The following is an 18,372-nucleotide window of genomic DNA, read 5'->3' as shown; positions in this document are numbered from 1 at the left end:
TCTGCTCTTTCCCACAACAGGTAACACTTTTGGGTTTGTGATCAGTTCATCTTGTGTTCTAGATATCTTTGATTTATACGCGGCAACACCTTCACACCCACCCAGTCATTCACATTCATACACTGATTCTTACTTTGGCTTCCTATTTTATTTCATTTTAGGGTTAGGGTTGTTGTTTTTTCAATTTTAGTTTTTTTTTAAATTTTCTTAGTTTTTGTTAACTATTATAAGTTTGGCGTGAAGCACACACACACACACACACACACACACACCAATAGTATAGTTCTTTGTTTGTAAACAGGGTCTAATCTATATAAGCCTTACTGCTATTGTCCAAGAGACCACTGTCCTTTGCCAGTAATCAGTATAATGGGTTATCCGACTAAGGAGACTAAGGAGATAGGGCGCACATTTCCTGTGTGGAATAAAGTAAATTATGTTTATGCAAAAATTTGTAATCTTGATGCTATCAGCTTTCACTCTCAATACCTTGAGCCACACGCCACAGTAGATCTTTACCTTTTTTAATATAGGCCCAATGCACTTAACCCCCCCCCCCCCCCCCCCACACACACACACACACATTTTTTCACCTTACTGTGCAGATGACACTTTGCATACTTTTGTCATGCACAAGTATTGTTTTTGTAGTACTTGGTTTCAAGCGGATTTATACACTATATCAATTAATTGCACTTTTCATAAATTAAGATGGAAACATCTAACATTTACAACAAATTGTGCTCATCGTTATACTGCATGTTGTCACTAGACTTGATCGCAGTCAGCATCAAAGGATGAACTATGTTTTGCCTCATGCTATACTTTTTTAATAAAAGAACCATCAAGGGATATTCAGACTAGAAGAACAAGAAAAAGAAAATGTGCCAAAAAAAGCTGAAATGAACTAAGCAGTTGCTCATTCAAGGCAGTACAGACGCTGCTGATGTCAATTATTTTTGTCTGACATTACAGAATTGTTTGTGCCTTGCCAGTAGATGCATACGGACGAACGACATCAGGCAATGTTTACCAAAATTACTATTACTTATTTTATTTTGATACATTTTTGGCTTCCTGTTTTTCTCCATTTTATGTTTCCTTGCTTGGTGTCTCTGTTGGTATAACCAGATTTGTGCTAATTGGTGATTTGATTTGGATCTAGCATGAATATTCAAGTCTCAAAAATGTTGTACAGTTTGAAGATTTACACTTTGCTTCTTGCGGTACAAGCTACCCACTTGCACCAATAGGTAGGCTGTTACAAGTGCCTGCTGTGTTTTAAATTCATACATTAAACAGTGTTCCAATTAATTACCCATATGCACTTGTGTTCACATAAAAAAAGGTCATCGGAGATGTAAAATGTATTAGTCCACTTGCCATTCAAATCAAGAGTATATTTTTTTAATTATTAATTGATTATTTTTAAATAATAGCCTCGGTGGTACACTGGGTAGCACGTCCGCCTCACAGTTGGGAGGGTGCGGGTTCGATTCCACCTCCGGCCCTCCCTGTGTGGAGTTTGCATGTTCTCCCCGGGCCCGTGTGGGTTTTCTCCGGGCACTCCGGTTTCGTCCCACATCCCAAAAACATGCTTGGTAGGCCGATTGAGCACTCCAAATTGTCCCTAGGTGGGAGTATGAGTGCAAATGGTTGTTTGTCTCTTTGTGCCCTGCGATTGGCTGGCAACCGGTTCAGGGTGTCCCCCGCCTACTGCCCGATGACGGCTGGGATAGGCTCCAGCACACCCGCGAGCCCCGTGGGGTCTAAGCAGTACAGAAAATGGATGGATGGATATTTTTAAATAGAATTTTGATGTTACTATTAAAACTTTTCTTGTTAAAGTATTTATCATGGACAACTTTGACTCTGGAAGTATCTAATAGTAATTATGCGATTTCATTACAATGGGAAAATATGTGTTTTGACAACAAATTAGTTGGCATGGTACTGCATGGGTCAGCGTTTGCGTGTCTTTTTCTGGGTTCAGCCCTCAGCTCAGACAGACATGATGCAGCACTCTAAAGATTTGTGGGACCTCAATTATTTACTTACCCCCTCAAAATATTTTCTGAATTGTAACATCTGATGGACATTTATGTTTTGAGTGCAAATCTCCCACTTTTTTCAGGGCATGTCAAGAATTTAAAATTTAAAATTAAAATGTATTCAACAATGCAGTTCGAATCCCACCAATATATCTTCAGTAGCTGTCTTTTGAAGCGACGAGAGGATTCATTGTGGACTTCTGATTGCACTCTGTGTAATCCCTGTTTGTATTCATGACTTCCAGTCAATGCACTGACTGCTCTTGAAGTGTGAGCTTGATAAAGCTCTATGTGTGCACACCCGACAATTTTTCACAAAGCTTTGGCATGCATTTGATTTTCTTTTTTTTTTTATGGCAGCATGCATCACAATATGGTGTGCTAAGGTAGGGTATTTGAAATATTGTGTTTATCCGTGCTTTAAGTTGAACTATTCCATCATATTTAGTCTGTCATTTAGTCAAACACTTGATGAGATGGGGAAGGAGCACAACATCATCTTGGCCTAGCCTGAAATAGATGTTTGCATGAAGTATTGGGGTCGGGGGGGGATAATATTTGAGGTGGGAGCTGCAGGATGAAAGTAACAAACTTTGTAGAATGGCCATCGACCTAAAACCTCAAGTCATGTCATAGCCTTCCCGAATAATTATACTTGTATGTATATTGCAGCAGCATGGTGGGATCACTTGTCAGCCCGTCCGCCTCACAGTTCAGAGGTTGCAGGTTCCAATCCAACCCTCCCTGTGTGGCGTTTGCATGTTCTCCCCGTGTCTGCGTGGGTTTTCTACAGCACACCTAGTATGACCCCCGTGGGGAAAAGCGTTATGAAAAATGGATGGATGGATAAATATATATTGCATTGCTATAATTAAAAAATGGAAACAGTGAGTAATTCTTCAAATAACAATGTGTGTTTACCATGCATATGAGACTGTATGTTTTTTAAAGTTTTATGGCGTCTCACATATTTACATGCATTGGAAAGGTGTCACAGTTCCACATTTTTCAACACGCCAATTATCTTTCTGAATCGATTGACGTGGGAGAAACAAATTAGTCTCATTTGTGTGCATACCACAATTTTTTTTTTTATTTTTTATTTACCCCTCCCCACTTTCAAGCTTTTTTAAAGTACCGTAATTTTCGGACTATAAGTCGCGGTTTTTTTTCATAGTTTGGGTGGGGGGGCGACTTATACTCAGGAGCGATTTATATACATATATATGGGTTTTTTTCACTTTTTTGGGCATTTTATGGCTGGTGCGACTTATACTCCGGTGCGACTTATAGTCCAAAAATTACGGTAAACTGTATGTCTTTATTGTCCCCTTCTTGGCAATGCAGGTTGCTCTCAAGGGCATTGTTAGCACACGACGTGGACTGTATAACATGACACTGATTGATTGATAGGCTCTTGCAGATGTGCATCAGTAAGGCATTTTCTATTCATAATGCAACACTGTATTACTAACTTTCAGACCAAATGCGTGGAAGAAAAATGTTGGTTATTCTTGCCTTATTTGCTAGAGCAGGCTTGAAAACAAATGGATGTAGATTCCCTCTTCAGTTCTGTCAAATGCCCTCGAGCAAGATACTAAATCCTCAGTTGCTTGTAATGCTACATTACTGGTCGGTGATGAGTCGTTTATTTTATTTCAGTGGAGAGATCTACTGTTATTTTTGCAAGGTGTAACAAACTAAGCTTAGAGTGCTTTTAACAATTACTGTCTTCCACAAAAATGAAATCCACTTATCTTTTGTGCACCACAGAGATTTCTGGGAACTCAGAGGACATCCCTTTGGTGCGATGGAGGCAGCAGTGGCTGGAGAATGGTACTTTGCTCTTTCACATACACCATCAGGATGGCAGCCTAAGCCTCCCTGAACCAACTGAAGATCCAGCAAACACTTCTGCAAAGGAGGAGCTCCGCATCCTGCATATCTCAGTGATGGTAAGTTGTGGCTTCACGACAACAACGTGGTGATAGATCTTCTACTGGGTAGAGACTATTTTTCCAGACGCCGCATGCGTCTTTTCATGGAGATTAAGAAATTGCATGAGCTAGGTGGGAAGTCGGGCGTCGACATACGAGGTAGATTCCGTATATTTCAAAATAAAACCGTTTTGGAAACTCTTTCACATCCAGCTCAGTTAAAATGAGTCTATGACGTCTATAGCTGTCCATGGCAGTGAATGAGTTAATTCGCATCCGTTCCGCAGTCAGTAGAAATCTGGCCAAACATACTTTTTTTTAACTGTCACTCACCACAGTGTGCCAGGCGCTCGCTGGGCAAAAGGGGCTGCCTTAAATTTGTAGATTGCTTAATGCTTCTCTGCAGGAGGTTTTCAAACTTCTCTCTGTTCATCGTAAAAGCACGGAAGAGGATTAGGGCCAGTGAAGAAAAAAAAAAGGATCGAAGGGTTGTTTGAACTCTCCAAGTTGCCGCCGAGCCATTAGTGGAGAATAGACCCATTTCCTTTTTTCCCCCCGATGCTGCTTATCTCCTCCTCCTCCTCAAAATGATCAAAACCACGGCTTTCTGTTTTTCCTCTCGCCAAAGTTAGATACTTTGAGTTGTACACACAATTGAATATAATGAAATGTATAAATCTTGATGACACAGGAAAACAAACTACACACAAAAAACAAATTTCAAAATAGTCAGAAAGCAGTAGCAACACAAGGTGAAATAAATAATTCTAAGACTAACTCACAAAGCTTTTGTAACGTGCGAATGATTTTCTTGTTGATTTCAAAGTATTTGTGGACTTTCCCCGCCCCTCACGACATACACATGGAATAAGTTTGACGACGGCGCGCCGTGCGCCGCTCAATGCGGTGTAAAAGGGTCTTTACACTTTGTTTGCAGTAAATATTTGTTGGATATATATGTAATATCAAACTCAAAGTAGGAAGGAAAATATGTTCCGAATGCTTTACAGTCTACACAGTAAATATTTCCTGTATATATATATATGTTATATCAAACTTAAAGTAGGGAAAAAATATGTTGTTTGTTTGAACACATTTTGTGAGCGTGGTGTGAAATCTATCCTGCTGTTTTGCCACCTGCCACAGAAGATGAACGAAAAACATATTTTTTTTTATCCTGTCTGACTGTGTATGATTTGTACCCCTTTGCCTGAGGTGTGTCTATGAAATCGTGCATTTATATACGCAGTTCACAATGTAGATTCTGTAGGCCTGCTCTGTATCAAACCTTATCTGTTATGTCGACAATGTACAAAATGAATCCTGAGATTGCATAGCTTTCTGCTCTTGCCCAGGGAAATGTATATTTATTAGATCTTAGATATGCCACATCTAGTCCCAATGCCCTTTTCCAGTCCAAAGACATTGGAGTAGTGCTTTGATGGATGATCTGTATTTGCAGACATTGAAAGCAAATTATAGCTGCATATAAATATGATTAGTCAGCTTGAAGAGAATTTCGCCAGGAGCCACGTCGCCTGAAGAGAGGTATGGAAATCATGCTTTGACACGCGTTGACCTTGTGACAATCACCTGACTTTGAGTAGAATGTTGTAGGTGAACAACTTAATGAACTGAAATAGCGGCAAAGGTTTAAATGAGGTTCCTTCATTGCTGATTGTGCTTCTTACTGTGTTACACGATTTTTTTTTTCTCTCCTCTGCTCCCGTTTATTGTCCACGTTCCATTGACCTCAAGCCAGTGTCATTCTGCCCCCTGTTTTAGTAATTCCTCATCCAGAAACTCCTGCCATTCTGCCGGCAGGGTGTTTTCATAAAGGTGTGGACAGAGAAGGATTAGTATGCAAATAAGAGCAAACCGTGACAACAGATGGAAGCAATGTTGTTGCGCTGGCCAGAACCCTGTGCAGCCTGCCGCCCCACTGGAGGCCCTGACCTATAAATCCCAATTCATGTTGTGTTAAAGCTCCTTGTGGATTAAAAAATCTCCTGCAAAGGCTGTTTCATGGGTCCTTTAGCTGAAGATCACACCTGCCACGCACAATGCATTGACCTGAGCAACAGCCTAGACTGTCTGTCTGTCCGCCCGACTGTTCATCTGCCTTCGTTGGGGACCGCTCAAGTCGGTTAGCTTTTTACAGAAGGGCCTAAATCACTCAAGGTTTGCATTTGCAAAAAAAAAAAAGGCTGCATTGAGCTCCTCTGCCCGTATAAACTTTTTCAAATGCCTTAAATAAAAAATGATAGCAAAATTTCATCTATTAAGCAATGTCATTATTGGAGCTTTCTGAATGATTTAAGGGCTGATTTGGAAACCAGTCACAATTTGTGCTAGCCCTCTTGGAGCAGTTTCCCCCCCCCATGTCCTACCCAAACATTTGGGCAAACGCATACCATTTCTCACACACTCATGAATTCAAAAAAAGAAAATACCATTGATGTCTACACCAAAAATCTCATAGCCTTTTTTACAGTCTCTGATTTTTATACCTGTCGGACTAAGAGAAAAAGCAAATTGTCCTTTATCTTTAAATATTGATGATCCAAAGCCATCCCTTTTCTCTCATCATCATGGTGATCACATTATCACCTCTGGCCATAACAGATCATCCATGATACTTGATTAACCCTGTCCCAAACCCAGTCAAAAGACTGGCAGTTCAAAAAATGATCCTCAACTTCAACTCAGATCCCGCATATGACGGAGAGATGTTAATCCCAAGCCTCTGGCCACACAAATAGCAATTTAAACCGTTTATATGCCACTAATTAGATTTTGTAGCTCAATTCTGTAATCACATCTACCATGAATTTATGTCTGAATTGTCTTTTCTCTTACTTTACTCATGTAGCTAAGATTAGATTCTATCACCCTTAGCCAAAAGAAGAAAAAAGGTGATAACGCACGGAAAAATCAATCAACATAATGTACACTCTAGGCGTCAAAGCAGCTGTTTTCCCCTGTAATTACAATTAAATTGTACGTTTTAGGAGATTGTACATAGTCTTGGCTGTTTTAATCATTTTGTTCATTGTGCGGAAACCCTGAAAAGGGCGGTCGAGCCGTGACAGTCTATTTTTTTCGTAACAAGCTCATTTTAATCAGGAAAATGAAAACTGTTTCCATTTTCTATTTTATCCATTTATTTTGGAGAAATAATGAAATGACTAATGCCTTGAAAAACACCCACTTTTAATCAGGAATACGACGATCATGCCCCCCTTCCCTCTGAGAGTTGTTTTTAATTTTAGGAGTAGAGCGTCCAAGCATTTTAGGAGTGCCCTATTTTTCTTTTTTTGGGTTAGTAACCCTATTTGGAGTCCCTCTAGTTTGTTTCTTAGTCATTGTTTTTCCCCCTCATTATGTATGAAGTGTTTTTTCTTCTGCTGAATAAATCTTTGCCATGATGGCCAATTTATCTCTGCGCTAGAGTCCTCACTTCACCCCTGCTTGTCAGCACTATGGTTGAGTAAAAACATCAATGCTGGGTCGTGCGTACGTCTCATATGAGAGCAGGAAGTTATGTGACCCCACTTCCATGAGGTAATGGGTTTATAAATCAGTGCTAGTCCCTTCTTCCCAGGAAGAGGTTTCTATTCTAACGTGAATGTGACTGAATAGGATTGCATTGTTATTGCATTATTTAGTGTCATTAGTGTTCCCAAAACAGATGTGTGTGCGTCTGTGTCGTATATACTAGAATTAATAAACAGACTATCGTATTTTCCGGACTATAAGGCGCACCGGACTATAAGGCACATCTTCAATGAATGGCCCATTTTAAAACTTTGTCCTTATATAAGGCGCATCGGACTATAAGGCGCACCATTCCTGCATCATGTCAAATCATTCTCCATTTTATCTTTTTTATTTCAACTTCAGGCGCAACAAATTACTTTATAATCACAAAATAATGATCCATAGTCTTTTTGATTTGTGATTCATAGTCTTCAGCGGGCCACTTATGATTGATTTCATGACACAATGCTTCGGGCCAGTTTAAATTTAGGAATTTGGTCCATATATAAGGCGCACCGGACTATAAGGCACACTGTCGGCTTTTGAGAAAATTTTAGGTTTTTAGGTGCGCCTTATAGTCCGGAAAAGACGGTAATTATCGCACTGGAAAAAAACATCCAACCATGTTGGAGATCATCTCTGGTCTCTTGATGGTGGAGTGGTCACCAGATTTAAATACATTTAACCTCAAATCACAAATATCACGTAAACCTTAATTTCAGTGTTCTGAACAGTGCTTTTGACTGTCAGCCACAGAGGCTCCCAATGCACAGAATTTCACTTGTGACCTACTTACACAAAGTTATCGATCTATTTCTTCCAGACCTGCTTTGCGGCTGAATTGTCACTGAGGTCATTGAAGCAGGTGTCTGGAGTCTGCTTTATGCTCCAATTGTGAGAGTGCTGGAAAGCAGCAGGGAAATGTTATATATAGCCTCGAAAGAATACGTTGTTCTTTTTTGTAGACAAAACAACTACATTACAGCTAACATAAAAGTCATTTAAGGAAACAATACACCATGAGGTAAAACAATGAATTCTCATTTTGATAAAGAACAAAATAATTGCAAGACCACCATGAGAACATACAAGTTGATACTAAGAATGATCTTCTGTTTTCAGTAAGAGGGATTAAAATGTGCTGTGCCTATTGAAACTATTGCCACCGCCTCGCTCTCCTTATGGCTTGTTAATGCTGTGCACATAATAGGAGTAAAACCCAAGCATTCATGCATGCACACACGCACACACACACACACACACACACACACACACACACACACACACACACACACACACACACACGGAGCAGTAATAAGCATGAGTTCACATGAAAGGGATGGTCATTGTGACACAGCTCAACTCATGATATTGATATTGATGTTGCGATGCTCCTAAAACCGCCATTGATAACATTGATCGCGTAAATCTTAAATCAATGTAACCCTGGACACTTGTAAAGCAGTCGCCCGAATCTCTTCTGCTCCAGCAGCTCCATTTTTAAAAAGCCAGCCGACCGAGACACACCAATCCATAGCCTCCCCAGCTTTTCCCATGGGCTGCGAGTTAAGGCTGACAGCCTAAAACTTCTTGTTTTTTAAATAGTTTGGCTATATCTGTGCTGCAGTCTCGGCACTATTTCCTCCCTAAAGTGACAACTAAAATCGGAATCTCATAGTTACCGCAGCCAAAGACGTTTTCTTTTAAAGGGATTACGGCGAATGTATTTTGCCGATAGCAGGTGTTTCTTGATGCAAATGAGGCTATATGTGCATCAACGTAGCAGTTTAGAATAGGCGGGATTTATCAACGCACTTATTCACTGGTAAACCAGGATCGCATTCGATAAATCCGCATTGTTTTTTTTATTTACGAACAATTTTCTCAGTGTTGTCAATTGATTGACAGGAGATGTGATTTTCCACAGCACTCGACAGGCATGCTCGATAGTGACACAGATGAATTGACAGCATCTGTGGCATATGTAGCTTTGTATGCTCACCAAACGAGTGGGGGCGCTGTTGAGCCATGTTTAATCACTCTGGCACCAAAGGCCAAATCCCCCATCATTACAATTGAAAAAGAAATTAATTACACTTGAGTGCAAAAAAGTATTCTACTTCATTTAATTTGTTTCCTTTTCTTGGAATGTTATTACTCTGCGGGTGTGTGCGTGTACGATTAGAGTATTTGTTCTGCTTTGTTCCTTTTCTATTATGTACAGCACTTTGTCCTGCATCACCCATGCATGAAAAGTGCTATGCAAGTAAATGTTTGATTTGTGTATGTTTGAATAAATATATAAATATATAAATAAATAAATAACACAGTAAGTAATGCCATTTACTGTATAATGCCATAACTCCAATCACCGGGTCCAACAATGGCCTCTTGTGGCTGGAGCTGAAGGGATTTTGGAACTTTTAATGGTGTAGAACTTTTCCATATTGTACAGGGACAGGATGGTAGATTGTCCATGCAATTAGTAATTATATCAGTTGTGCTTCATTTTCTCCTTGAGTTACAAATCCATCAATTTTCTAAACTGTTTGTCCTCATTATCGTGGAAATGTGAATAGGAGAATTTGCTGCCTTCCATTTTGTATTTTCTTGCTCTATATTACTGAATACTATTTACATCAGAATGTTATTCTGCTCCCCCTGGATTTTTTATGACATGAAAAAAAGAACCATTTGGAAAGCACACTTTGTTTACAAGCCCATTAAGTGATTTGGACCAGTGTGACCTACTAAAAGCACCCTTACTTTGTTGACTGGATGTTTTTTTCCAAAGGGGTTTGGAACTTCTGGGGCTTCATAGCTGATTGGGTGCTCTCAGTCTTTTGTTTGTCCTTCAAACCTTGTGTCAGTGAACACAGAAAGTAACCTGTAGGTAATACTTATATACGCTATGTTAGGTTTTAAGCAGGCTGGTGTCCTGTAAAGTAGACAATACATCAAACCTGCTCAGGGGATGAAAGGGTATGTGCTGGTTGGCTGCCTTAGTGTCCTTTTCTAAATTTGAAAGGTGTCCCACTGACCACATAGTGACAAAAAGAATATGAGCATTGGACTTCACTTGAATCGAATTTGTGAGACAGGAACCGCCGAAAAGAAAATGCTAAGGAACTTGAAATATGGCCATTGTTTTGCACTTCTGTAAAATGTTTGAATTTGTATTTATTCCCACAATTTAAAACTGTTCCGAGTTTTTGAATGTGAAATCATTAATGCTCCACCCACCACCAACTTACTATAACAAATTATTGTCAGAAACTAACACAAATCTGTATAAATCTGTAATATATATATATCACATATATATATATATATATAAATCTGTAATATATACGTATATTACATATATATACTATATAAATTTGTATGGCTAGTTTCTCAACCAAATGATGCAATAATACAGTAATAGTCATCAACTTCTAATTAATTGAATATCATGGCTTGATGCAAAAAAACCAAATTATTTTCCTTGCAGTGTCCCATACATTTATAATTGTTCTGAAGTACTGCATTTGTCGAAACATGATGAATTACTACTGCACATTCTATGCCACGAAGTGCATTAGTCACACCTGAATGACTCCAAAAATGAGTTTTGCAGTTGTGCAACTTGTTGTGGAACTTTAGAAAGGAAAGCAATGTGAAACCAGGAACATTTGTGCAGTGTAGGGCTACAAATATGAAAATATATGCATGAACCAACCAACTGTTTAGAATACATTTTGGACGTCTACTTTCAGCAAAATAAAGTGGCTGGACGGCCCAGTGGGTAGCACCCATGACCGGGGACAGGGGATCAAATCTAAGTCAGGACTACTGGTAGCTTCCAGTTGGATCTCTTGGCAAGACCCTTTACGCTATTTGCTGTTTTCCTATCACAGTTGTGCGTGGGTTGAAAAGAAAGGCCATTCGGTGTAAAAACTGTGCCACACAGGTCATACGAATAACTTAAAGGTATTAGAGAGTCTTATTTCGAATTGGAAGAATTTCTCAAAATTTTCCCCACATACAACTGACGGACTGTTAAATAGGTCGTCTTATATAGTATAATAATAGTACTGTATTTTTCGCACTATAAGGCGCACCTAAAAACCTCAAATTTTCTCAAAAGCCGACAGTGCGCTTTATTATCCGGTGCGCCTTATATATGGACCAATAATGAGCCACTACAGCAGGCGTGTCCAAATATATGGACTTGTATATGGATAAAGTTTTAAAATGGGCCATTCATTGAAGGTGCGCCTAATAATACGGTGCGACTTATATATGGACAAAGTTTTAAAATGGGCCATTCATTGAAGGTGCGCCTTATAATCCGGTGCACCTTATAGTGCGGAAAATCTGATATATATAAAGCACACGCTCTGTGGTACCAGAAAAACCTCAACCAATCTTTGTCGGCGTGAATAATGGCAACATTGGTCAGTTAACTTGTCAATCAATCTGTTTTCCGTGTTTTATTTTCTTTATCCATTTATTTCTGCCATTAATCATAATTAATTGTATCCATATATTCTTACAAGATAGGGAAATTGTGCTAATAATAATCATTTAGTGAAGTTCACGTTCATTTGTAGATGTAAAAATTCATAACTTGACAACCATGTGATTAAGCATTGAGTGCATGTAGGACCTCTGACAGTAAAACACTGGAAAAATATGCAGGATGAAGTCAGTCTGCAGCTTCATAATGAAAAGAACTATGATCTCAAAAAGTAACCATTTTCTGTCAATTTCTTTGCAAGGGCAGAGTCTTTGGAAGGAAGAACAATTCGAGCTAAGTGACAGATTGATAGTTCAGCTCTAATACAATGCTTGCTCTGTCAGACTGAGAAAGGCCACGTGTCCTCTTTTCAGCAGTGTTAGTCATAAGGAGCCCTTGTATCATTAAAACACCATCCTCATCCGTTAGTAAGTAGATTATGGGGCTGGAGCAATGGCAAAGCTTGATGTGTGTTAGACTTTTATTGGCTCGATTAGAGGATACAAACCACTTAGTCTTCACTTTGATTTCAAGTAATGTCAGACATTAAACCTTTTTCCCCACATCACCTATTTTAGGCCTCTTCAAGGATGAGTGGTCATTTTGGTTGATGGGGCTGAATCACTTTTGGCAATTTTCATTTATAACCATTTAAAATTTATGACATTTGGATGTAATTCAATTTTAGTTGTGGATGACTGGAACATTGAGTTCATTCATATTGGTCTAGTGTGCTGTATGTTTTAAAATATGCACAGAAAAATATACAACCTGACTATTTGGGAAAGAAATGCACACAGAATGCATTCAAAAATATTTTATTACATGCTGACGCTGAAACCGACGCTAAAATTTAAAAACTCATTATGTGGTTAAGGTATAGCAGTGCACAGGAAGCACGAAGAGAAAAATAAAATCTGCTCAAGTTGTTGAATACCTCATTAGGCTCCATCTAATAATCACTCCAGATTTGGGACTAGAAACTGCTCAACTCTTGGTTGTCATGATACCACACACACACATGCATACACACTTCACCCTGCTGTAATTCTTGATCCTTCAGGCGTAGGTGGCTAAATCAGCAAGGCACTGGGAGCACCCACTGAGCACTGATCCGCCACTCCCAAGCCCCCCGCCCCCCCGGCATTCCTCCACAAGTTGTTCCGCCGCCTCTTCTGTATTATATGTCTCCTTTTAGTGTTCATGCCTAAAGCATTCTGTAAATACTGTATATAGGTTCCTTTTTTATTCCTGGGTCCCCCAATAGCAAATAAAATGAAAATGAAGCTGCTCAACTGTTAGTAGGAGGAAGAGATTTGATCAAGAACTAACATTGTCAGAAACAAATAGCCATGTCAGACCACAAAACACAACTGAAATTGCATGACCATTTATTGAATCAATTAACTTAACAATGGCTATAAACAGCCTAACATTGTAAAATGGTTCGCCCTCACACGGTTCGGTAATTTATCAACAGATCGATGCGCCAGGCATTGAACAAATGAAATGTGGTTATACTGTTCTACAGAAAAATATTCACTTTGTACTCTGACTGATTGTACTCAAGAGCTCAGACAGCAGTCAAACAGTTAAACAAGGAATCAAACCAAACTGTGGGCCTGCATGGAACATCAAAAAGAGGTTGCTTCAAGTAGACTTTACCTTAGGTCCTGTGAAATATATTATGACGTACATAAGGAAATACGCTTAAAATTATACCTTGGCTTCACTTGACGGGTTATTGTTGCACCGAAACCCACTCAAAAGCACTCGCAGGTAAAGTGAATGCTCTGGAGAAAGAATGCAAACAACACCTTTAATATCTAACAATCCAGTTACCACTCAAGTTTTCTGCAGCCTTAATTTTTTATTTCCTTGCTGTATCACCGGCTGCATTATTTATGCTGTATGTTTCTTTGCCACCTCTACCATAAAGCAAACAATCATATGTCATATGCCAAACTAGCTCCCATGCTTACTCTCCAGTTGTTTTGATCTTACAATATCACATCACAGGCAATCCAGGCTCAACAATTACAAATATTCTCATTTTTAGAAACATAGAAACTACAATAGAAATGGCTTACACCACAGGTGTCAAACTCAAGGCCCGGGGGGCAGATACGGCCCGCCACATCATTTTATGTGGCCCGCGAAGACAAATTGTGCATCAAATTTGTGTGTCATTACTGGAATTGCAAATTGTCTTCACTTTTAATAATATCTTTATTTTTAATATTTGACCAGTTTTTACTCGTCTGATTTGAAAACGAGTTATTTGTCAGTTTGTTTTGTAGCTTATACTGTATATAATATGAGGTGCTCATACATTTATTTGGGTTGACAGTCATAATGGTCCTCCGAAAGAAGCTATGACTACAATGCGGCCCGCGAAAAAAAAGAGTTTGACACCCCTGGTTTACACCCTATTCAAATATGGTGGTTTTCAAGTGTTATGTTTCTCAAAATTTCTATGCAGTTGCTCACACATTTCCTTGTGTGGAACATCTTTGTCTTTCAAAGCGCTTCGTAATAATTATAGCCCAAATTACTTTTGACTTCTGAGCATGTCGATTCACAGCATACATGTCATGTGTTATCTGCTTGAATATGCAGATGAAACAAACAATTTATGCAAATAGGCCAGTAGCTTTTGTCATTATAAATGACTCACCCACTGAAATCTCAAGCTTTCTAAATAATATAGCAATGTTGCTAATTATTTTATCACTCTACAATCGTAATTTAATAAACTCACATTTCACATTGGACATTTTATTCGTGTATTTATTATTCCCAATTTTTGTATCTGTCAAAGATCTTCCCATCTAGTATTGCCATTGCAATTTCTTCCCATTTGTGTGGAACAGTAGCAGATCTTTCAGGTCTAAAAACCGCCTTATGTCGCACAGATCAGCAAGACAATGAGACAAAATGAATCCGACCATGTGACCTGACCCAATCATCAAGTATCAGCGCTTGCCGAAATACATGTGTGAGCAAATTATCATCACAGTTGACTTCTGTCTCTTATTTCCTCTTGCTCTAAGTTGAGCAGTATTGCATGTGACTACCCGCCCCCATGTTTTTTGTGTTCTTGATATTCGCTGTCCATCATGCTGCACAATTGTGCCACATGTCTTTTTGATTTAACAGGGATTTGAAAATATAAAAAAAATATCCCATGATTACAGATTTAAAACAACTGACAGCTAACAGAAATGTTACTGCAAGATAAGCATAATTCCCTAGGGAATCAATTTCTGTAGAAATAGTGTGTGAATGCTGAGGCTGACAGAATGTTCATTCATTCATCAATTTTTTTTTTTTTACTTTCAGAAACTCAGACTTGCGCTCACATTCAGAAAACATTAAATTGAGGTTCGTCTATATGCGCTGCGACTGAATGCAGACCAATCCAGGGTCATCTGGTGAGATAGGGTTAGTCTCGTTCACGTGATCTGAACAGGATTAAGTGGTTAAAAAAAATAGATGGACAGTTACATATTTCTATGGCACATTTTTGGAATTACACATGAAGTGAGGTTAACCATCACATAACTCAAAGAATAAGAATGAAATCTGGGCTCACAAAGAGAACAAGGTTTTCTCAGCGCGGCTTAAGGGTTTCAAAGTTTTTGGTGATCTGACGCTGTTTAATTCAACTCTTCAAAATATCCAGATATAAAAGACTAAAAATATTCCCTGGGAAGGAATCACACCTACAACAATGTGATGGATTGACCTCAAAACTTCGAGTCAAGGTACAGCTTGGAAAATGAACAAATGATGAGGGATAAGTAGTTGAATTATATCCTCTTGACACCTGGGTGAGAACGTCTCATAAATTCATAGACTTCATCTTTTTAGCATTCGTATATTTCCCGCTTAAGGTGAAATGGCCAAATTGTGTAGGTAGAGTAGAATGGGTAGAAACGTTGAAAGCCAGGCAATGTTATTAGCCACCTCCATTCACCATTGCATTTCAAATCGTACTTCTGGTGACATTGCTTTGACTTTGATATAGATTTCAATTGACAACATTCTCTGACTTTTCCTGTCCTGACCCTCTGTTTTCTGTCTCTTCTTATGTCTCCACTGTCATTTTTCTTTTTCTCCCTCAGGGTGGGATGATTGCCCTTCTGCTGTCCATCCTGTGTCTGGTCCTCATTCTCTACACCCGCCGACGCTGGTGTAAACGCCGCCGGATCCCTCAGCCTCAGAAGAGTGCCAGCGCTGAGGCAGCTAATGAGATCCATTATATCCCCTCAGTGCTGATGGGAGGCCAGGCCCGAGAGAGCTTGAGGAACTCCCGGGGTCAGGGGCCAAACTCCAGTGGTACCCTCAGTATCCGAGAGACTCCAATTCTGGATGGGTACAAGTAGGGTTTAGAGTCTAAAAGATGGCATAATGTTCATTATATAATAATTTAATAAGTTACACTTATGTTGAACTAAATTGCTTAACACTCATTGAATGCTATGATATTGCCAGGTACGAGTATGACATCACAGATCTGCGTCACCATCTGCAGCGAGAGTGTATGAATGGGGGCGAGGAATTTGCAAGTCAAGTCAGCCGTACCCTGGATTCACTGCAGGGTTGCAATGACAAGAATAATATGGACATGACTCCTGGTAAGTTGATCAGAACTGTTGAAATAAAACGAATATCGAGTCTACTTACAGGTACGAAGTAGAAGAACAGTTAAGAACATATTTCCAATAATTACCGTATTTTCGCACTATAAGGCGCACCTAAAAACCTCCAATTTTCTCAAAAGCAGACAGTGCGCCTTATAATCAGGTGCGCCTTATATATGGACCAATATTGAGCCACTACAGCAGGCGTGTCCAAAGTCCGACCCGCGGGCCAAATGTATATATTTTATATATGGACAAAATTTTAAAATGGGCCATTCATTGAAGGTGCGCCTTACAATCCGGTGCGCCTTATAGTGCGGAAAATACGGTAATACATGAAGTCAAAGTCAAAAAGTCAAAGTCTGCTTTATTGTCAATTTCTTCACGTCAAGACATACAAAGAGATCGAAATTACGTTCCCACTATCCCACGGTGACAAGACATAGTACACAATATACATACAAGTAAACAACACAAAAAGTAAAAACAAGTGATCCCATACAAGACTCCGTTGTGAGCTGTAGCAAACTAGCTCAATATGAACTGCTAATCGGGGCTATCAAGCGGGGAAAAGTTGGTGGTGCTGAACAGTCTAAATGGCTTCTGTGCTGTAGCTACGTCTCAAGACGTTATGTAAATGGGCTGCAGTGCAGTGGGTAATTCCCCAAGTACAGGGCTTTTCCAGATAAGTGGTGCACTTTAATCGGCGTTTAAAAAAAAAAAGGGACCATTAACACACTAATTTCGACACCCCCAATATCACTTTTGTCCTGCCTCAAGTGGTAACCTTGGAATATTATTATAAAGGGTTAATACGAACCTAGGTAATTTTGGTCAGTAATTATCTAGTTATCTTGGTTGTATGCGTGTTTTTTGGTGTGTGAGTGCGTTATATGCATGATGTCATAAGAGTTCACTCCCTCACAACAATAAGGTTGCGGTGTCAAATCTTTCTTTTCTGGTCCCACCTACAGACCAAAGAACATGGATGGAAGATGAGTGAAAGTGTGTGTTTTAAGTTAATGTCTACTCTGTGACTAACAGATGATCTATACCAGGGGTGTCAAACAAATTTTTGTCGCGGGCCGCATCGTACTCATCTTTTCCTTGGGAGGGCCATTATGACTGTCGACCCAAATAAATGTATGAACGCCTCATATTATATACAATAGAAGCTACAAAAAAATAATCTGACAATTAGTTTTCAAATCAAACTAGTGGAAACCTTTCAAATATTTTAAAAATCTGATTGTTTAAAAGTGAAGACAATTTGCAATTTTTGTAATGACATAAATTTGATGCATAATTTGTCTTCGTGGGCCACCGAGAATAATGTGACGGGCCGTATCTGGCCCCTGGGCCTTGAGTTTGACACCAGTGATCTATACAGTTTATTTAGTGTCAACCTGTCGCTCCCATTCAGCTAGAATAGGCTCCACCTTCCCAGTGACGCTGGACAGTAATTGCAGAATATGTATCTGTTGTTGCCACTGTCGCTTTATTGCCTGTTTACAATATAAAGGACACAGTAAAAAAAAAAAAATCCATACTTAATAATTTGGTTTTACTTACAAAATATTGGGAATTTGAATCAATTGATGCCTCTATGCTGTGTACATTAATTTATTTTCAGTTTTTACATTTCTTCCCTCCACAGTGAGTGATAACAAGCTGCCTCTATGCTGTGTACATTAATT

General features: G+C 39.2%; 1 protein-coding gene across 6 annotated transcripts in view; it reads left to right on the top strand.

Annotated features, from left to right (window-relative positions):
• astn1 (astrotactin 1) overlaps window positions 1–18,372 on the top strand; it is a 140,264-nt gene that overhangs the window by 22,489 nt on the left and 99,403 nt on the right. For 3 of the 6 annotated variants that reach the window (XM_037277144.1, XM_037277143.1, XM_037277146.1), the window contains exons 2-4: window positions 3,825–4,006; window positions 16,157–16,413; window positions 16,527–16,669. In XM_037277144.1, the coding sequence (XP_037133039.1) occupies window positions 3,825–4,006; window positions 16,157–16,413; window positions 16,527–16,669 (582 nt within the window). The remainder of the gene's footprint in view (window positions 1–3,824; window positions 4,007–16,156; window positions 16,414–16,526; window positions 16,670–18,372) is intronic. The other 3 variants (XM_037277148.1, XM_037277145.1, XM_037277147.1) reach the window with 2 other exon arrangements.

This window comes from Syngnathus acus, chromosome 17 (genome assembly GCF_901709675.1).
Source record: "Syngnathus acus chromosome 17, fSynAcu1.2, whole genome shotgun sequence".
In the NCBI taxonomy this organism is placed as follows: domain Eukaryota; kingdom Metazoa; phylum Chordata; class Actinopteri; order Syngnathiformes; family Syngnathidae; genus Syngnathus; species Syngnathus acus.
The sequence above is the reverse complement of the archived record's forward strand: the minus strand, read 5'-3'. Positions and strand labels throughout refer to the sequence as shown.